Genomic DNA, 14,154 nt, shown 5'->3' on the forward strand with positions numbered 1-14,154 from the left:
GTCGAGCACGCAGAATTGTTACAATTTCGCACGATTCTCATTCTTATTCTTATTTCAATTTACTATTTCAGTTTCAATGTGTATTATATTAGCGATTGATAGTTTATAAGTTCATGGAATGTGCGAAATTGGAATCCTTTCACCGCAGCGTTTTTCGTCTAGTTGAATGACGAACTCAAAGTTGGCTACTCTCAGCTGGCGCTGAAGAGCAAAGTTGCTAAGTTTACGATTTTCGGACTTAGAATTCTTTCGGGGCGGTCAAATAAGAAGTTGAGAAGTGTACCAAGGTGCCGTGCCATCACAATTTGACCACTTATCAAACTGGGAGAAGATCAACCGTTTTTCCCATTCTGGTACCGGAGACACTTCTACAGCGATCCTGTAGACCTGCCCAATGTATACCATGCTGCCAGCGTGTCACTCTCCACGCTCCAGGCACATAAACTGTTCTCGGGTCGCGGTGGTCATAATGTAATGGCTCATCGGTGTATCTAATTTTTTCACATATGCATCTACATACAGAGTAAAACTAACGATCATAAAAAAGTTGTTAATATATACGAGGGGCGTTCAAATATTAACGAGTATATTTCTACGCGCAAGATCCTTGTGCAGCTGCCATTGGAACAACCAATAGGATTTCTCAGTAGTCGCGTGTATTCGTTTATATCGACTTCGTTCTTACAGAGGATAGAGAATAGGTGAATCAAAGTAAATAGCGCCAGTGAGCCACAATCACTACCTGTAGTATCTCACGGACAGAAACTATCAATGTACTTCAGAACATCTGCAGTCAGAACATGCACAAATACTTTAATTAAATATTTGCAAAATTGTAATGCTAAACTGGCAGGAATGTGATAACAGAAAACTGAATTAATCTGATGATTTATCTAAGTATATTCTTCTAGAAACATAATCTTACCTGCACAACTTTTGTGTCCTTTTCTAGGTTTGTTTCTAGCGGCACCAGTAGATCTACGTAGAACTTCTTCAGCTGAAAGTAACAAAAAAGAATAAACCAGTCAAATCGGTTGAAAAAGGCTGTATTTTACATTTATAAATAGTGAAGTTCCATTACCAGGTTGCAGACTATTAATCCTATGTTCCTTTAGCTGGGAGCACTGACCCCTTATTTTGCATACTACGAACTTTGCTAGGCAGGGATATATACGAGTACTAAAAACCTATAGCCAAATTTGATTTAATAGTACACCACAATATTGTTGAAATAATGATATGTTATTCGGGTATATTAAAAGTCCCCCCCCTTTCATGTAGCACCATGCCAAGAAGGCACGTTTAGGAGATGTGAGGGTAGGGCCCCTTACAGTCATGATCGCGGCCATTTTGAAAGTGATGTGATCAGCACCACGCTCCTGTTTCCTTTACCCTCCCAGGTTGCCCACACGTACCCATTGTTTTGAGGCTAGGTGAGCTCCAGAGCTGCTTTTAGATCACCCACCCTGCGAATCGAAGCAGGGTCTCCCGCGTGGCAGTCAGACGCCTTACCGACTAGACCACCGCGGCTCGTATTCAGGTATAATAATATATAAAATACTCGTCTCTATTGACAAGGTTAGGTTATGCAACTTTTACATTACACCCAGCACCATGGAAGTTAATTTTCAACTGAAAACACGTGGAGTATATTTCAACACAATATCGTTGATTTGATTATTGTTAACTACAGACTGTCCAAGGAGTCTTTGGGCCGCACATAACGGTAGAGAAGGGGAGAAAGCGAGTAGGTGGATCGAAGCAGTGCGCTTTGCGGTAGCTGCAATCGCTTTGCCCCTCTGTGTAGTACCTTTCCCTCTCACGCGTTCACTGACCGAGCCCCCTCAAATCACTACTTGCACGTCGCTTGCTCCATAGACTCCTGGAACAATGTACAATGTGTTCTGTAGCTTTAAATTTGCGTAATTTCTCTTATCTGCAGATTGAATAATAAACCATACACGAGACTGAAGAGTAGGTCTTCAAATTTATACAACACCTACTGCACGCACTCCACACACACTCTTAAATGCTCAATGTGGGCACGTTTCTTTACACGGACCATATCCAACCGATAGTCGAGTTCTTCCCACATTCTGATCATTGTATCCGGTGTACTGGCTGCAACAGCCAGTACAATCCTGCGTCTCACGACCCGATGGGTGATTACTAGATCTCGGATTTTAGTTTTTAACCTATATTTTTTTCCTTTGCAGGTAAATAAGAAATAAAAAGTTATATCGGCGTTTCATTAAACAACTCACGAAGTTTTATAGTGCCTAAAATAACCTATTTTGCTTGTTAGAACCTATTTTAGGTTTATGTGCCTAAATCAAGCCTTTTTAGGTTATTATATAGTTTTAAAGGTTTTACAGGATTTCTATGTCACACAGAGGCAATTGCTTTGTTTAGTCAGGAAGAAAATCTTGAAACGTGTTTGAAACGTCGAATTCCCTTCCTCCAAGCCCATGGTGATTTTTTTCATAGCTCTAAACAAAGCACTGGTGCCACTGTTACCTGTGTAATCCAAAGTAGTCTGATCTGTGTGGTCTTGCTCACTTTCGCATCATTTCGGTGCTTTGTTGCATTCACGCCTTGCAAACCAACATTTCATAATTGAAGTTTGCACCATTGACTATGTTTTTGTTGAAATATTATTTTCAGAGTTTGACTGTGGATAATACGAAAAAAGATTGTCGCCTAACTATACGGCGAAGAGTGGATTATAATAGCAAATTTCCAATGGTAAGTTCTGCCATGGCCGTAGGGTTAAGCAACACACATAACGTTATGCAAGATATAGGTGTCCCATTTTCATTGCCGGTGACTATACCTAGTCAACATTTTTTCAGGAATTTTGAAATATTTTAAGTTTTTTTGAACCAACTGCAAGATTTTCTGAGCCTAACGTAAGATTTTCAGGACCTATTTTAGGATTTTTAGAACCTATTTAACGGTTTTTAGAACCTATTTTAGGATTTTTGGAGCCTATTTAACGGTTTTTAGAACCTATTTAACGGTTTTTCAAACCTATTTTAGGATTTTTAGAACCTATTTAACGGTTTTTAGAACCTATTTTAGGATTTTTGGAGCCTATTTAACGGTTTTTAGAACATATTTAACGGTTTTTGGAGCCTATTTAACGGTTTTTCGAACTTATTTTAGGATTTTTAGAACCTATTTAACGGTTTTTAGAACCTATTTAACGGTTTTTCGAACCTATTTTAGGATTTTTGGAGCCTATTTAACGGTTTTTCGAACCCATTTTAGGATCTTTGGAGCTTATTTAACGGTTTTTAGAACCTATTTTAGGATTTTTAGAACCTATTTTAGGATTTTTAGAACCTATTTAACGGTTTTTCGAACCTATTTTAGGATTTTTGGAGCCTATTTTAGGAACCTAAAAGCACACTTTTTAGAACCTAAAAATCCGGGGCCTGGTGATTACTTACAGATTCACGTCAAAAAGCCGGCTGAACAGTAACGACTAAATTGCATTTCGCAGACCGCAGTACACAAACATATTTCTCCTGAGGAGTCGCCATCTTGAACACTAGCGCTGTCACGCGGCGGGGTGAAGAAACAACTTTTCGATATTACCAGAGAAAAATTCCACAATTAGTCATACGAACTACTGTACTTATAACTCTGATATTCTTTTATGTACACCCTGTATTGAGTCTCTTGACCAGTCTCGTCTTTGTAGCACAAACTATTTGGTCACAACTAGGAAACGAACCAAAGCACATTCCCGGCGTTAGGAATAACATGGAAACTTAACGAAATGTAATCTCGAACGCCTGTATTTACCCAGCTTCTTCCACTCCCCCGTGTATTCCCCCTTTCCACTTGATGATCCCCCCCTGCCTGAAGATATGATAACTTCTCTGGAGGAAATTCTCAAAATATTTACTTCTTCTCGGCCCCGGGATGTTTGCCGGTTGTAGATTTTCATTTGTTTCGCGAAAGAACTCTGCTCTGCGAGATCTAGGAAGAGAGTGTTGGTTCCCGCCACGACCAGAGTTCCTCTGAGGGAGAACCACGTGACTTCAGCTTTAATGTCCCATACGTGGTGGGTTGTATCCTACAGTAAAAGTAAAGTAAAGTAAGTGCTTTACACCACGCCGTGAAGGCGTATAGGGGGTGTGGAGTTAGGGTCATACACTTTCTTAACCACGGCCGAAGATAGAGGTGATGTGATCAGCACCACGCCCTTGCCCGCCTTTACCCCCCAGAGTTTCCTCCAGGTACCCACTTTATACGACGCTGGCTGGTCGCCAGAGCCGCTTGAACAGGTGGAAAAAATCTCGGTTCTTCCCCGCCGGGGATCGAACCCGGGTCTCTCACATGGTAGTCAGACGCCATAACGACTGAGCTACCGCGGATACAGCTAACAATATTCGTGTTAATAATTGGTACATACCAAAATCTCAATAGTTTAATTTATGATGTAGACAATTCACATTGAATGTTTGAAAGCACTAATCACGAACTTCCGTTGCGAAGTGGTTAGCACAGCGTGCTACGATGCCATGGGTCTCGGGTTGAATCCAGGTCTGGGTGTTCCTTGTGTCACAGCATCAATTCCATCATACTCATCGTCACGATTAGTCAACATTGGCAGAAAAGCTTGCCTCTGGATCAGCATGCTACCTTTTTTGAAACATGACCGCACAAATAAGATCTGTGTATTTTAAAAATACGGTATGCGCCAAAATATACAGTACTGAAACTCGCGCATCTCGAACATGTGGTTGCGTTTGTCGACGGGGCATAGCTCCAGCTGCACTTGTTCGCAGTAGTGAAAAGGAAGTTGTGTTGTGCAGTTGTTGTTGGAAATGGGTCTCTCGACCGAGGAAAAAGTATTCATAGTTGAGCATTATTGCCCTAACCTAACCTAACCTTAGGTTTCCTAACAGTTATGCAACCCAAAAGGCACGATTGTTATTTGGGTTGCATATAGACCAGTCACTATATTGTAACATCGTTACTTTTGTTCATCTTTTCATTTCAGTACTGTATATTTTGGCGCATACTGTACTTAGGTGCATATATTTTTTCAAAATATATCCCTTTGAATTCAATTTATCTGTGTCCCAGGAACGCGCGTTTGCAAGTGATGCTATATTTTACCATTATGCCAAACACAGGGTGCTAGGTGCCAAAGAAGTTAAAATTGTGCTAGGTTTAGCTCCATTATGCTAGGGTTGGCATCACTGTACCAGTTCGACAGGGTCCTATCTTACGGCGCAAAACAAAAGAATGTCGCGTCGCGTCCGATTTCAAGTTTAAAAATTGAGTCGATATCACCCGTTCCGATGTCGTGGTATTTCCATATTTTTGTCCATCCCCTGCATATATTAATGCCAGGGGCACTTATATACCCTCGCACCCTGCTCTTATGGCGACGCAAACGAGATTACACTATAGTTTTCTTGTCAGTATATCCCCACGAGCGCGACTGAGAAAAGACATACGCCCAACGTGGCGAAATAAGTGTTCCACGATTCTTTCGTAGCAGACGCACACAGCCCCTACCCTCGCCCTCCTCAGCAGCGGCCACTCAAGAGTTAAAGTTGATAATGCTGTTTTGAGTTAGTTTCCAGGCGGGGTGAAGGCAGTTACGGCACTTTTTATTGCAATTTTTTTAACGGCCAAATCCCTAATGTCACTTGCCTTAATAACGGTGAAATTTTGAGGTTAGAAAAATCACTAACTTTCGCTTCGAAGTTGGGGGAAGCGGCTTATTCGATGGTGCCACGTTCCCATCTCGACCTCTTCTTATAATCGAATTATAAAGGTTCCTGGAAGCAGACGAGGTTGTGTCTGGAGAATTTCTTTCCTGGAGACCTTGTAAGTGATTCTCTGCCATGGGGGTAATTTCTCTGTTGCGGGGAAAAGAGTTTGGTCTGAGTTTGCTTACGCAATCATCGTACAAAGGGATCCTCGAGTGGGTTAGGCAGTAATCACTGGAAAGGAAGTTTCAGTTTATCTCCACAGATGTCCCCACACTCTTATATACCTCTTGTGTGTATCATTATAAGTTTTGTTATACTCGGTCTCGCGAATCTGTAGAGCGAGGCCGCGCAAAACGGCAGAGAGGGGGAGAAAGCGAGTGGAGCGCTGGTAGCTGCATCCGTGTTTTCTCTCACTTACCCTCTCGCACGTGTATGCGTCGAGCACTCTCGAGTTACTACTTACGCAGAAACTGGTTTTCGTTCGCTTTCTCCAGCCATTCGCGGGACAGAGTGTAGTCGTTATTAGAGTGTAGTTTCTACGATATATCTATCTTAGAAAACAGCGGTGATGGATTGATTTGACTCAATGAAAGCTTGTTATTTAGCGTAGCTTTTCTTCCACTTTCGGCTAATCGTGACGATGAGGATGAGTGATATGATGAAATTGATGAAGGAACCAGGATTCGAACGAGGGACTCCTGGAGTCGTACCGTGCTGTGATAAGATAACTACCCCGCAATGAAGGTCGGCACAGAAGTGATGGGGTTCGATGTGCTAACTAAGAGTCATCCAATGAAAAAGGCAACGTCACATTTCTGCTTCTTTTGGCTAATCGCGGCGATGGAGATGAATCGTGGCGAGGAGAATGAAGGGATAATCACAAATACACGCGGACGACACAAAAGAAATCCAATGGAGTATTATACTGGTATAATTTGCACTTTGACGTATCGTGTTGTGTTTTATTCGGTGTGTTTCGTCGTGTTGTATAATTCGGTGTGTTTCGTCGTGTTGAATCGGTGTGCTTCGTCGTGTTGTGTTGTATTTGGTATGTTTCGTCGCGTTGTATCTGTGTGCTTCGTCGTGTTGTATCGGTGTGCTTCGTTGTGTTTAGTTGTATTTGATATGTTTCGTCGTGTTGTATCACTGTGCTTCGTCGTGTAGTGTTGTATTTGGTACGTTTCGTCGTGTTATATCGGTGTGCTTCGTCGTGTTGTATCGGTGTGCTTCGTCGTGTTGTATCGGTGTGCTTCGTCGTGTTGTATCGGTGTGCTTCGTCGTGTTGTGTTGTATTTGGTATGTTTCGTCGTGTTGTATCACTGTGCTTCGCCGTGTAGTGTTGTATCTGTGCGCTTCGTCGCGTTGTATCTGTGTGCTTCGTTGTGTTTAGTTGTATGTGATATGTTTCGTCGTGTTGTATCACTGTGCTTCGCCGTGTTGTGTTGTATTTGGTACGTTTCATCGTGTTGTATCGGTGTGCTTCGTCGTGTTGTATCGGTGTGCTTCGTCGTGTTGTGTTGTATTTGGTATGTTTCGTCGTGTTGTATCACTGTGCTTCGTCGTGTAGTGTTGTATTTGGTACGTTTCGTCGTGTTATATCGGTGTGCTTCGTCGTGTTGAATCGGTGTGCTTCGTCGTGTTGTATCGGTGTGCTTCGTTGTGTTGTGCTGTATTTGGTATGTTTCGTCGTGTTGTATCTGTGTGCTTCGTCGTGTTGTATCGGTGTACTTCGTTGTGTTGTATCGGTGTGCTTCGTTGTGTTGTATCGGTGTGCTTCGTTGTGTTGTATCGGTGTGCTTCGTTTTGTTGTGTTGTATCACTGTGCTTCGTCGTGTTGTGTTGTATTTGGTACTTTTCGTCGTGTTGTATCGGTGTGCTTCGTCGTGTTGTGTTGTATTTGGTATGTTTCGTCGTGTTGCATCGGTGTGTTTCGTCGTTTTGTATCGGTGTGCTTCGTTGTGTTGTGTTGTTTTTGGTACGTTTCGTCGTGTTGTAGCGGTGTGCTTCGTCGTATTGTGTTGTATTTGGTGTATTTCGTCGTGTATTTTATTCGGTTTGTTTTATCGTGTTATGATTTATTCCGCTCGCCTTGTCACGTTGTGTTGGGACCTGAGTTTTATAGGATATGTTATATATAGTGTTCTGTTAGTTAGGTGTGCAATGTTGGTTGTCCTTTGTAGTTTAATTTGTTGGGCCTATCTTGAATTTGTTTTCTTGCGGTATTGAAAACACAAAAATCACACAGATTCCTGTATTAAGTAATGGGAATTAATGGTTACATGAAGAATTGAATTATTTTATTAGTGGCACTATTCCCAACGTCAAACTCATGGAGGATAGAACCTTACAGTCTGACGTCACAAATCGACCACTCAGGCCTGCTAAGTGAAGAAGGTCATGCTCAGGATACCAAAGGATGAAAGTTCGTATATCCAACCAGTCATAAATAAATTCACACGAAGGGTTGAACGGTAAAGTTACCCAGAGAAAGATTACCTCCAGATTAGGATGGACGGATAAACAGGTTGGGGGGCTTAATTTTAAGTTAAATCATGTGTGCGGAGGAGGAAAAGGGTACTTAGGTGGAAAAAGAAATTGAGAAACTTGGTTCATTTATCGCCAGATATACAGCTCCCGTGCAGGGAATTTTTGATGCCTGCGGGACGGCCACGGGAAACGAGGGGAATTTTAAAGAAGCAGATTTTTCATCCCGTTTTTTCTTTTTTCGCGGATCGAACTTTCGCCCCCGGATGGTGCAGATGAGAGAAACAGCGAGGAAAGTATGAACAAAAGCGAATAATTAACTGAAGGATCGTTAGTAGAAGCAAGAAGGAAGAACATTGAAAGTTTTCATGTTCCGATGAGATTCTTGCTGGAGAGATATCCAATAGTGAAAGATTTTTTTTTTCTTTCGTGCCATGTTGTGTTGGTGAAGTTCTCCGAAAAATTCATACAGTTCTTTTCTCGCTTTCATGTTCTTCCTGGTTTCTCGTAACTCCGAAGTAACAAGAGGGGTGTGTGTAAGTTTTCACTATGCCTGGTCTCAATGGTCTATTGGTTAGCGATTTTCGAATTGATGACACCCCTGGTTTGAAACTGGGAATAAGATGGAAGACTGTTTTGAGGTGAGTGTGTCTTATCTGCTTCATTCATGCAATTATCAATTCTCTCTCTCCTTCCCTTTCTCTCTCTCTCTCTCAAATGTCCCTCCCTGCTTCTATATATTCATATTTCTTTTCATCTTTCTCTATTTCTTTGTCCATTTCTCATTTCCTTCTCTCTATGCCTTTTTCATCCCCTCTTCTCCCTCTGTGTCTATCCTCCAACTCTTTCTCTTCATATTCCTTTATCTCTCTCTCACCTACTTCTTTGTTTCTCGTATATCTTTACATTTCTCTTTATCTTTGTCTCCTTGAGCGTTTCTTTCTCTATATATTCTTTTCTTCTACCTCTCATCTCTCTATGTCCATTTTCATCTCCATCTCCTTATGTTCCGTTATATCTCTCTCTTATTTCCTTCTGATTCTATATCTTTATGTTTCTCTTCTTCTTTGTCTCTTTCCCTAATTCTTTCTCCTTATGTCTTTCTCTTCACCTCTCCCCTCTCAGTGTCTATTTTGATCTCTCACCTACTTCTTTGTTTCTCGTATATCTTTACATTTCTCTTTATCTTTGTCTCCTTGAGCGTTTCTTTCTCTATATATTCTTTTCTTCTACCTCTCATCTCTCTATGTCCATTTTCATCTCCATCTCCTTATGTTCCGTTATATCTCTCTCTTATTTCCTTCTGATTCTATATCTTTATGTTTCTCTTCTTCTTTGTCTCTTTCCCTAATTCTTTCTCCTTATGTCTTTCTCTTCACCTCTCCCCTCTCAGTGTCTATTTTGATCTCTCTCTATTCATCTTCCTTTATGTCTCTCTCTCTTTCTCGGTCTTACATTTATCTTTGTTGTTGTATCTTTATATTTTTCATCATCTGTGTCTCATTCTCCATATCTTTCTCTTTGCGTCTCTCTCCGAGCGTCTATCTTCTATTTCTCACTACTTTTTTCCTATTTCTCTCTCTCTCTCTCTCTCTCTCTCTCTCTCTCTCTCTCTCTCTCTCTCTCTCTCTCTCTCTCTCTCTCTCTCGGCAGTCTGCAGTGCTGGAAAATTATGTGAGCTAACCATAAATAAATGGTTCCACTGATCAGCTATTTTAGTGAAATTCCACAATAAATTAACCTCGAACAAAACAATACGTTTGTTTGGGAATACTCTAACAAATTGAAACTGCGTTTACTGTGCAAGGGTTATACGTTCCATAGGCACTAATCAGAAATTGATTGATTGATTTGCTTTATCTTACTTCTCTTTATGTGCCACTATTGGCTAATTTGTGAAGATGGGAATGAGTGATGAGCTGCAGAAATTGACGAATGAACACTCGTCCAAGCCAGGATTCGAACGCGGGACCTTCGGCGTCGTAGCGCCATGTGCTAACCACTACGCCACGGGGACCAGCTAATCAGAAATTTCCATTTCATTGTTTACAAAATCTATAAAAAGTTGAGACATGAGACTAGCTTTATTTCAATCGACTAACATATAATAGGCCTATCGGCCAATGTGTCTCGTACATACAATAGTGTGTAAGCAATTATTTAATGTGGAAAATGTTTGAACTGTAATACGTTATAATTGATCATCATTCTTTTGTTTGTAAAGATTTTTGTAGGAAAAATGGAAGTTCAGTCATCTTAAAATAAGTATGTAAGTTATGTATTAATTATTTATTACTGTGAATCCCTTCAATGATAATCATCCCCGAGAACCTGCATCCGCGTAAATGAACCTCTGTCTACATACGCTACGTTTAACAGAGAACTGGCTTTTCACGTACTAAATGTGAATCAGAGAACATTTATGTCTTTCGGTCAGCGAATTGCATATTTATAGCTTTGTTTACTCCTAAGATATCAAAGGTTAAACAGATAATGCCTACTCCTAACTTTTTTTTGTATCGGACATAGAAATACGCTGTGCAGACCGTTGTATTTTCAATCGTTGTTCATTACGATACTATTGATGAGGTGGCTTGTTCGAATATGTAAGCAAACAGATACGTTCTTGGAAAGTGGTTCCGTCATTCACCATTAAGTACAGAAAAGCGACGTAAAATAACAAAGTACAGAAAGCTGGTAAAAGTATATATTGCAGTCAAAGGGGATCACACTAATAAATAGTGCATTAAATGCAGGTTCGAATTTACGACGGGGAGGGGCTTGGGGGGTTACAGCCCAGAGCCTCCATCTGAACTTCGTACATGATAACAAAATGTTTCAAGTATATAAAAATATTGCTTCCATAACTTGACCTACACGTCGATTTTTGTTACGTAGCGTAGTTCGGCTAATAGCAACGATGAGGATGAGTGATGATACGGTGAAATTAATGAGGGAACACTCAGAAAGAACACCAACGGCCAGGCCGAGATGACGTGACAAGCCAGAAAATCGTGTGTATTATTTTAGAAAATAATTAAATTTGAGTAAAGTAACACTTATGGAATATTTCAAAAGTTAAAAATGACTCTACTGAAAAATTTACCGGACGTGGCTTGTCATGTTGTTACACCAAGCCCTTCATTTTGAACACCCCTCGTATTTAGCGACTCCTGCATAACAATGATACAGTACAGTGGAAATACTTTAATGCGGTGTACGCAAGGAGGAAAACAGATACTATCAGCCCATCCCCTTTAAAAAAAAACGGGCAAAAGACCAGCAAAATGGAGTTTAATCTCGTTGTAAGCTTAGGGCATATCACAAATTCACCTCACGGATACCCTATCTGGCGTGTAATTGAAAAAACCTACCGTTCTCCACTTAGGAATTCCTTTCAGCTTGCATGACCCTCTTCCGAAATAGGTCATTTTCTTCCTCTCCTCATTCCCGTTACACCTCTTTGTCAATTCACTTGCTTCTCTCCCCATTTTTTCCAGCCAATTAGGGCTTGATTTAATATAAGTTTCCAGGAGAAACATAGCCTTGTTGAACTGACCGAGAAGAAGGAAAAAATAAAGTAGAGATATCAGAATGTACAGCCGATTTAGGGAGTGGCGGATCCAGGAATATTTGTTTAATACTGGTTAACTCGTCATCAGTTATTCACGGTTCTTATTGTCGCAGTATTGTGAGAAATCTCTCTTATATTCCTTTATACTAGCTCAAGAGTTCTAGGAGGAGAGAGAGAGACTGGGGGAAGGTTGGGAGGGGAGAGAGAGAAACAGAGACACTTAGAAATGGCAACCATAATGGGGGTCAGTCAAGAAATTTTAAAATATAAAGTGGAGACCACACCCCGTCACATGCAATGTATTGTGACGCCACTAGATGGCAGTGGCTGCCAAGACATTGAACTGAGGGAAGTGGGAAGTCAGTGCGTGTTTAACAGTCGTGCAGGATGAATGTGACCCGGCATGAAGAGCGTTCTTATGTGAAAGCAGCCGTTCTCCGTGGAAGGAATGCGAGAGAATGTCACGTTGAACTTGTGGAAGCTTTAGAAAGCTCTACCATACCGAACTGCTGCGAGGTGGCCAGCAGCATTCGGGCGTGGAAGAGAAGCAACTGCAACATGCAACGTTAGCATATATCGTGACATTTACAATTTCTTGCCTGACCCGCATTATCGTGGGAAAAAATATTTGCCATGACTTTTGCTGTAACCCTCGTATATATAATATCACGTAGAGAGAGAGACGGGGAGGGAGAGAGAAGAGCAGTTCGAGATAGAGTGAAAGACAGAGGGTGTGAGAAATAAAGAGGGAAGGGGCGAATTGAGATGTGTAGAAACAGAGAGAGGGAAAGACATGAAAGATATGAGGGTAAGGTAGGTAGGGTAAGATAAAGTTATCCCTGTGCGTGTGCACACAATTGCCTTGAATGCATATGGGGTGATGTGAAGGTATAGAACTCCACATATTCTTGATCTCGGCCATAGATGGGATGATGCGATCAGCATCACGCCTGGCCGCCTTTATATCCCAGGGTTGACCCGAGGTACCTCTTTATACGAGGCCGGGTGGGCCTCAGAGCCGCGCAGAAACAACATAGAGATATGCAGAAAGGGACAAACAAAAAGAAATATAGAGAAAGAGAAAGTGATAACCACATAGACAGAGCGAGGGGGAAGAGAGTCAGAAAGGAATACAGATAGAGAAGAGAAAAAGAGGGGAAGAAAGGTAGGTTGAGTTATGTAGAAACAAAAAGAGGGAAACGCACAGAAGGAGAAAGAATCAGTGAAACAGAAAGACACACAGAGAGAGAGAGAGAGAGAGAGGGAGAGAGAAGGGGGGAAGGAAGAGACAGGAAAGATAGAGAGAGAGAGAGAGAGAGAGATAGCCAAGGGGATAGTGTGGAAAGGGCAGATTGAGATAGAGGGAGGGAGCAGAGAGAGACAGAGATAGAGAGAGAGAGAGACAGAGAAAGATACAGAGAGAGAGAGAGAGAGACAGAGAAAGATACAGAGACAGAGAATTTGATTTTGATTTGATTTAGTTTATTTTACTTCGCGTTTTGTGCCTCTTGGCTAATTTGCGAAGATGGGGATGAGTGATGAAATGATGAAATTGATGAATGGACATTCACAAACAACCAAGCCCGACCGGGAATCGAACCCGGGACCCTTGGCGTCGCAGCGCGATGTGCTAACCACTCGGCCACAGGGTCGGGCTCAGAGACAGAGAAAGATACAGAGAAAGATACAGAGACAGAGAAAGATACAGAGAGAGAGACAGAGAAAGATACAGAGAGAGAGAGAGAGAGACAGAGAAAGAGACAGAGAGAGACGGAGAAAGATACAGAGACAGAGAAAGATACAGCGAGAGAGAGAGACAGAGAAAGATACAGAGAGAGAGAGAGAGAGAGAGAGAGAGACAGACAAAGAGTAATAATGGCATAGGGAAAAAGACATAGGGGTGTATAATATAAAGGACATAGAGTGAGTGAGTGAGTGTGTGTGTGTGTGTGTGAGAGAGAGAGAGAGAGAGACAGACAGAGAGAGAGAGAGAGAGAGAGAGACAGAGAGAGAAAGAGTGAGAGACAGACAGAGAGAGAGAGAGAGAGAGACAGAGAGAGAAAGAGTGAGAGACAGACAGAGAGAGAGAGAGAGAGAGAGAGAGAGACAGAGAGAGAAAGAGTGAGAGACAGACAGAGAGAGAGAGAGAGAGAGAGAGAGAGAGAGTGCTGAAGCTTCTATAGGTCTAATGTTAAAAATCTCCTCCGAGTATAAGGAATAACTCAACGTGAAAGCCATTTATGTTCGCCAATACAGTAGCATGAATATGATCGTTTAAAAATGACGCATAGTTTCCTCAAAACCCTTTATAAATCAACCTTTCCCAATACCCTAAAAATAAGACTAGTATAGAAATTC

At 41.5% G+C, this 14,154-nt stretch overlaps 1 protein-coding gene across 3 annotated transcripts in view; it reads right to left on the reverse strand.

Annotated features, from left to right (window-relative positions):
• The window catches only part of IRSp53 (Insulin receptor substrate 53 kDa), a 774,518-nt gene that overhangs the window by 103,619 nt on the left and 656,745 nt on the right, over positions 1-14,154 (reverse strand). For all 3 annotated transcript variants that reach the window (XM_083125425.1, XM_083125426.1, XM_083125424.1), the window contains exon 5: positions 926-997. In XM_083125425.1, the coding sequence (XP_082981551.1) occupies positions 926-997 (72 nt within the window). The remainder of the gene's footprint in view (positions 1-925; positions 998-14,154) is intronic.

Source organism: Lepisma saccharinum, chromosome 7 (genome assembly GCF_977018435.1).
Source record: "Lepisma saccharinum chromosome 7, izLepSacc3.1, whole genome shotgun sequence".
Lineage (NCBI taxonomy): Eukaryota > Metazoa > Arthropoda > Insecta > Zygentoma > Lepismatidae > Lepisma > Lepisma saccharinum.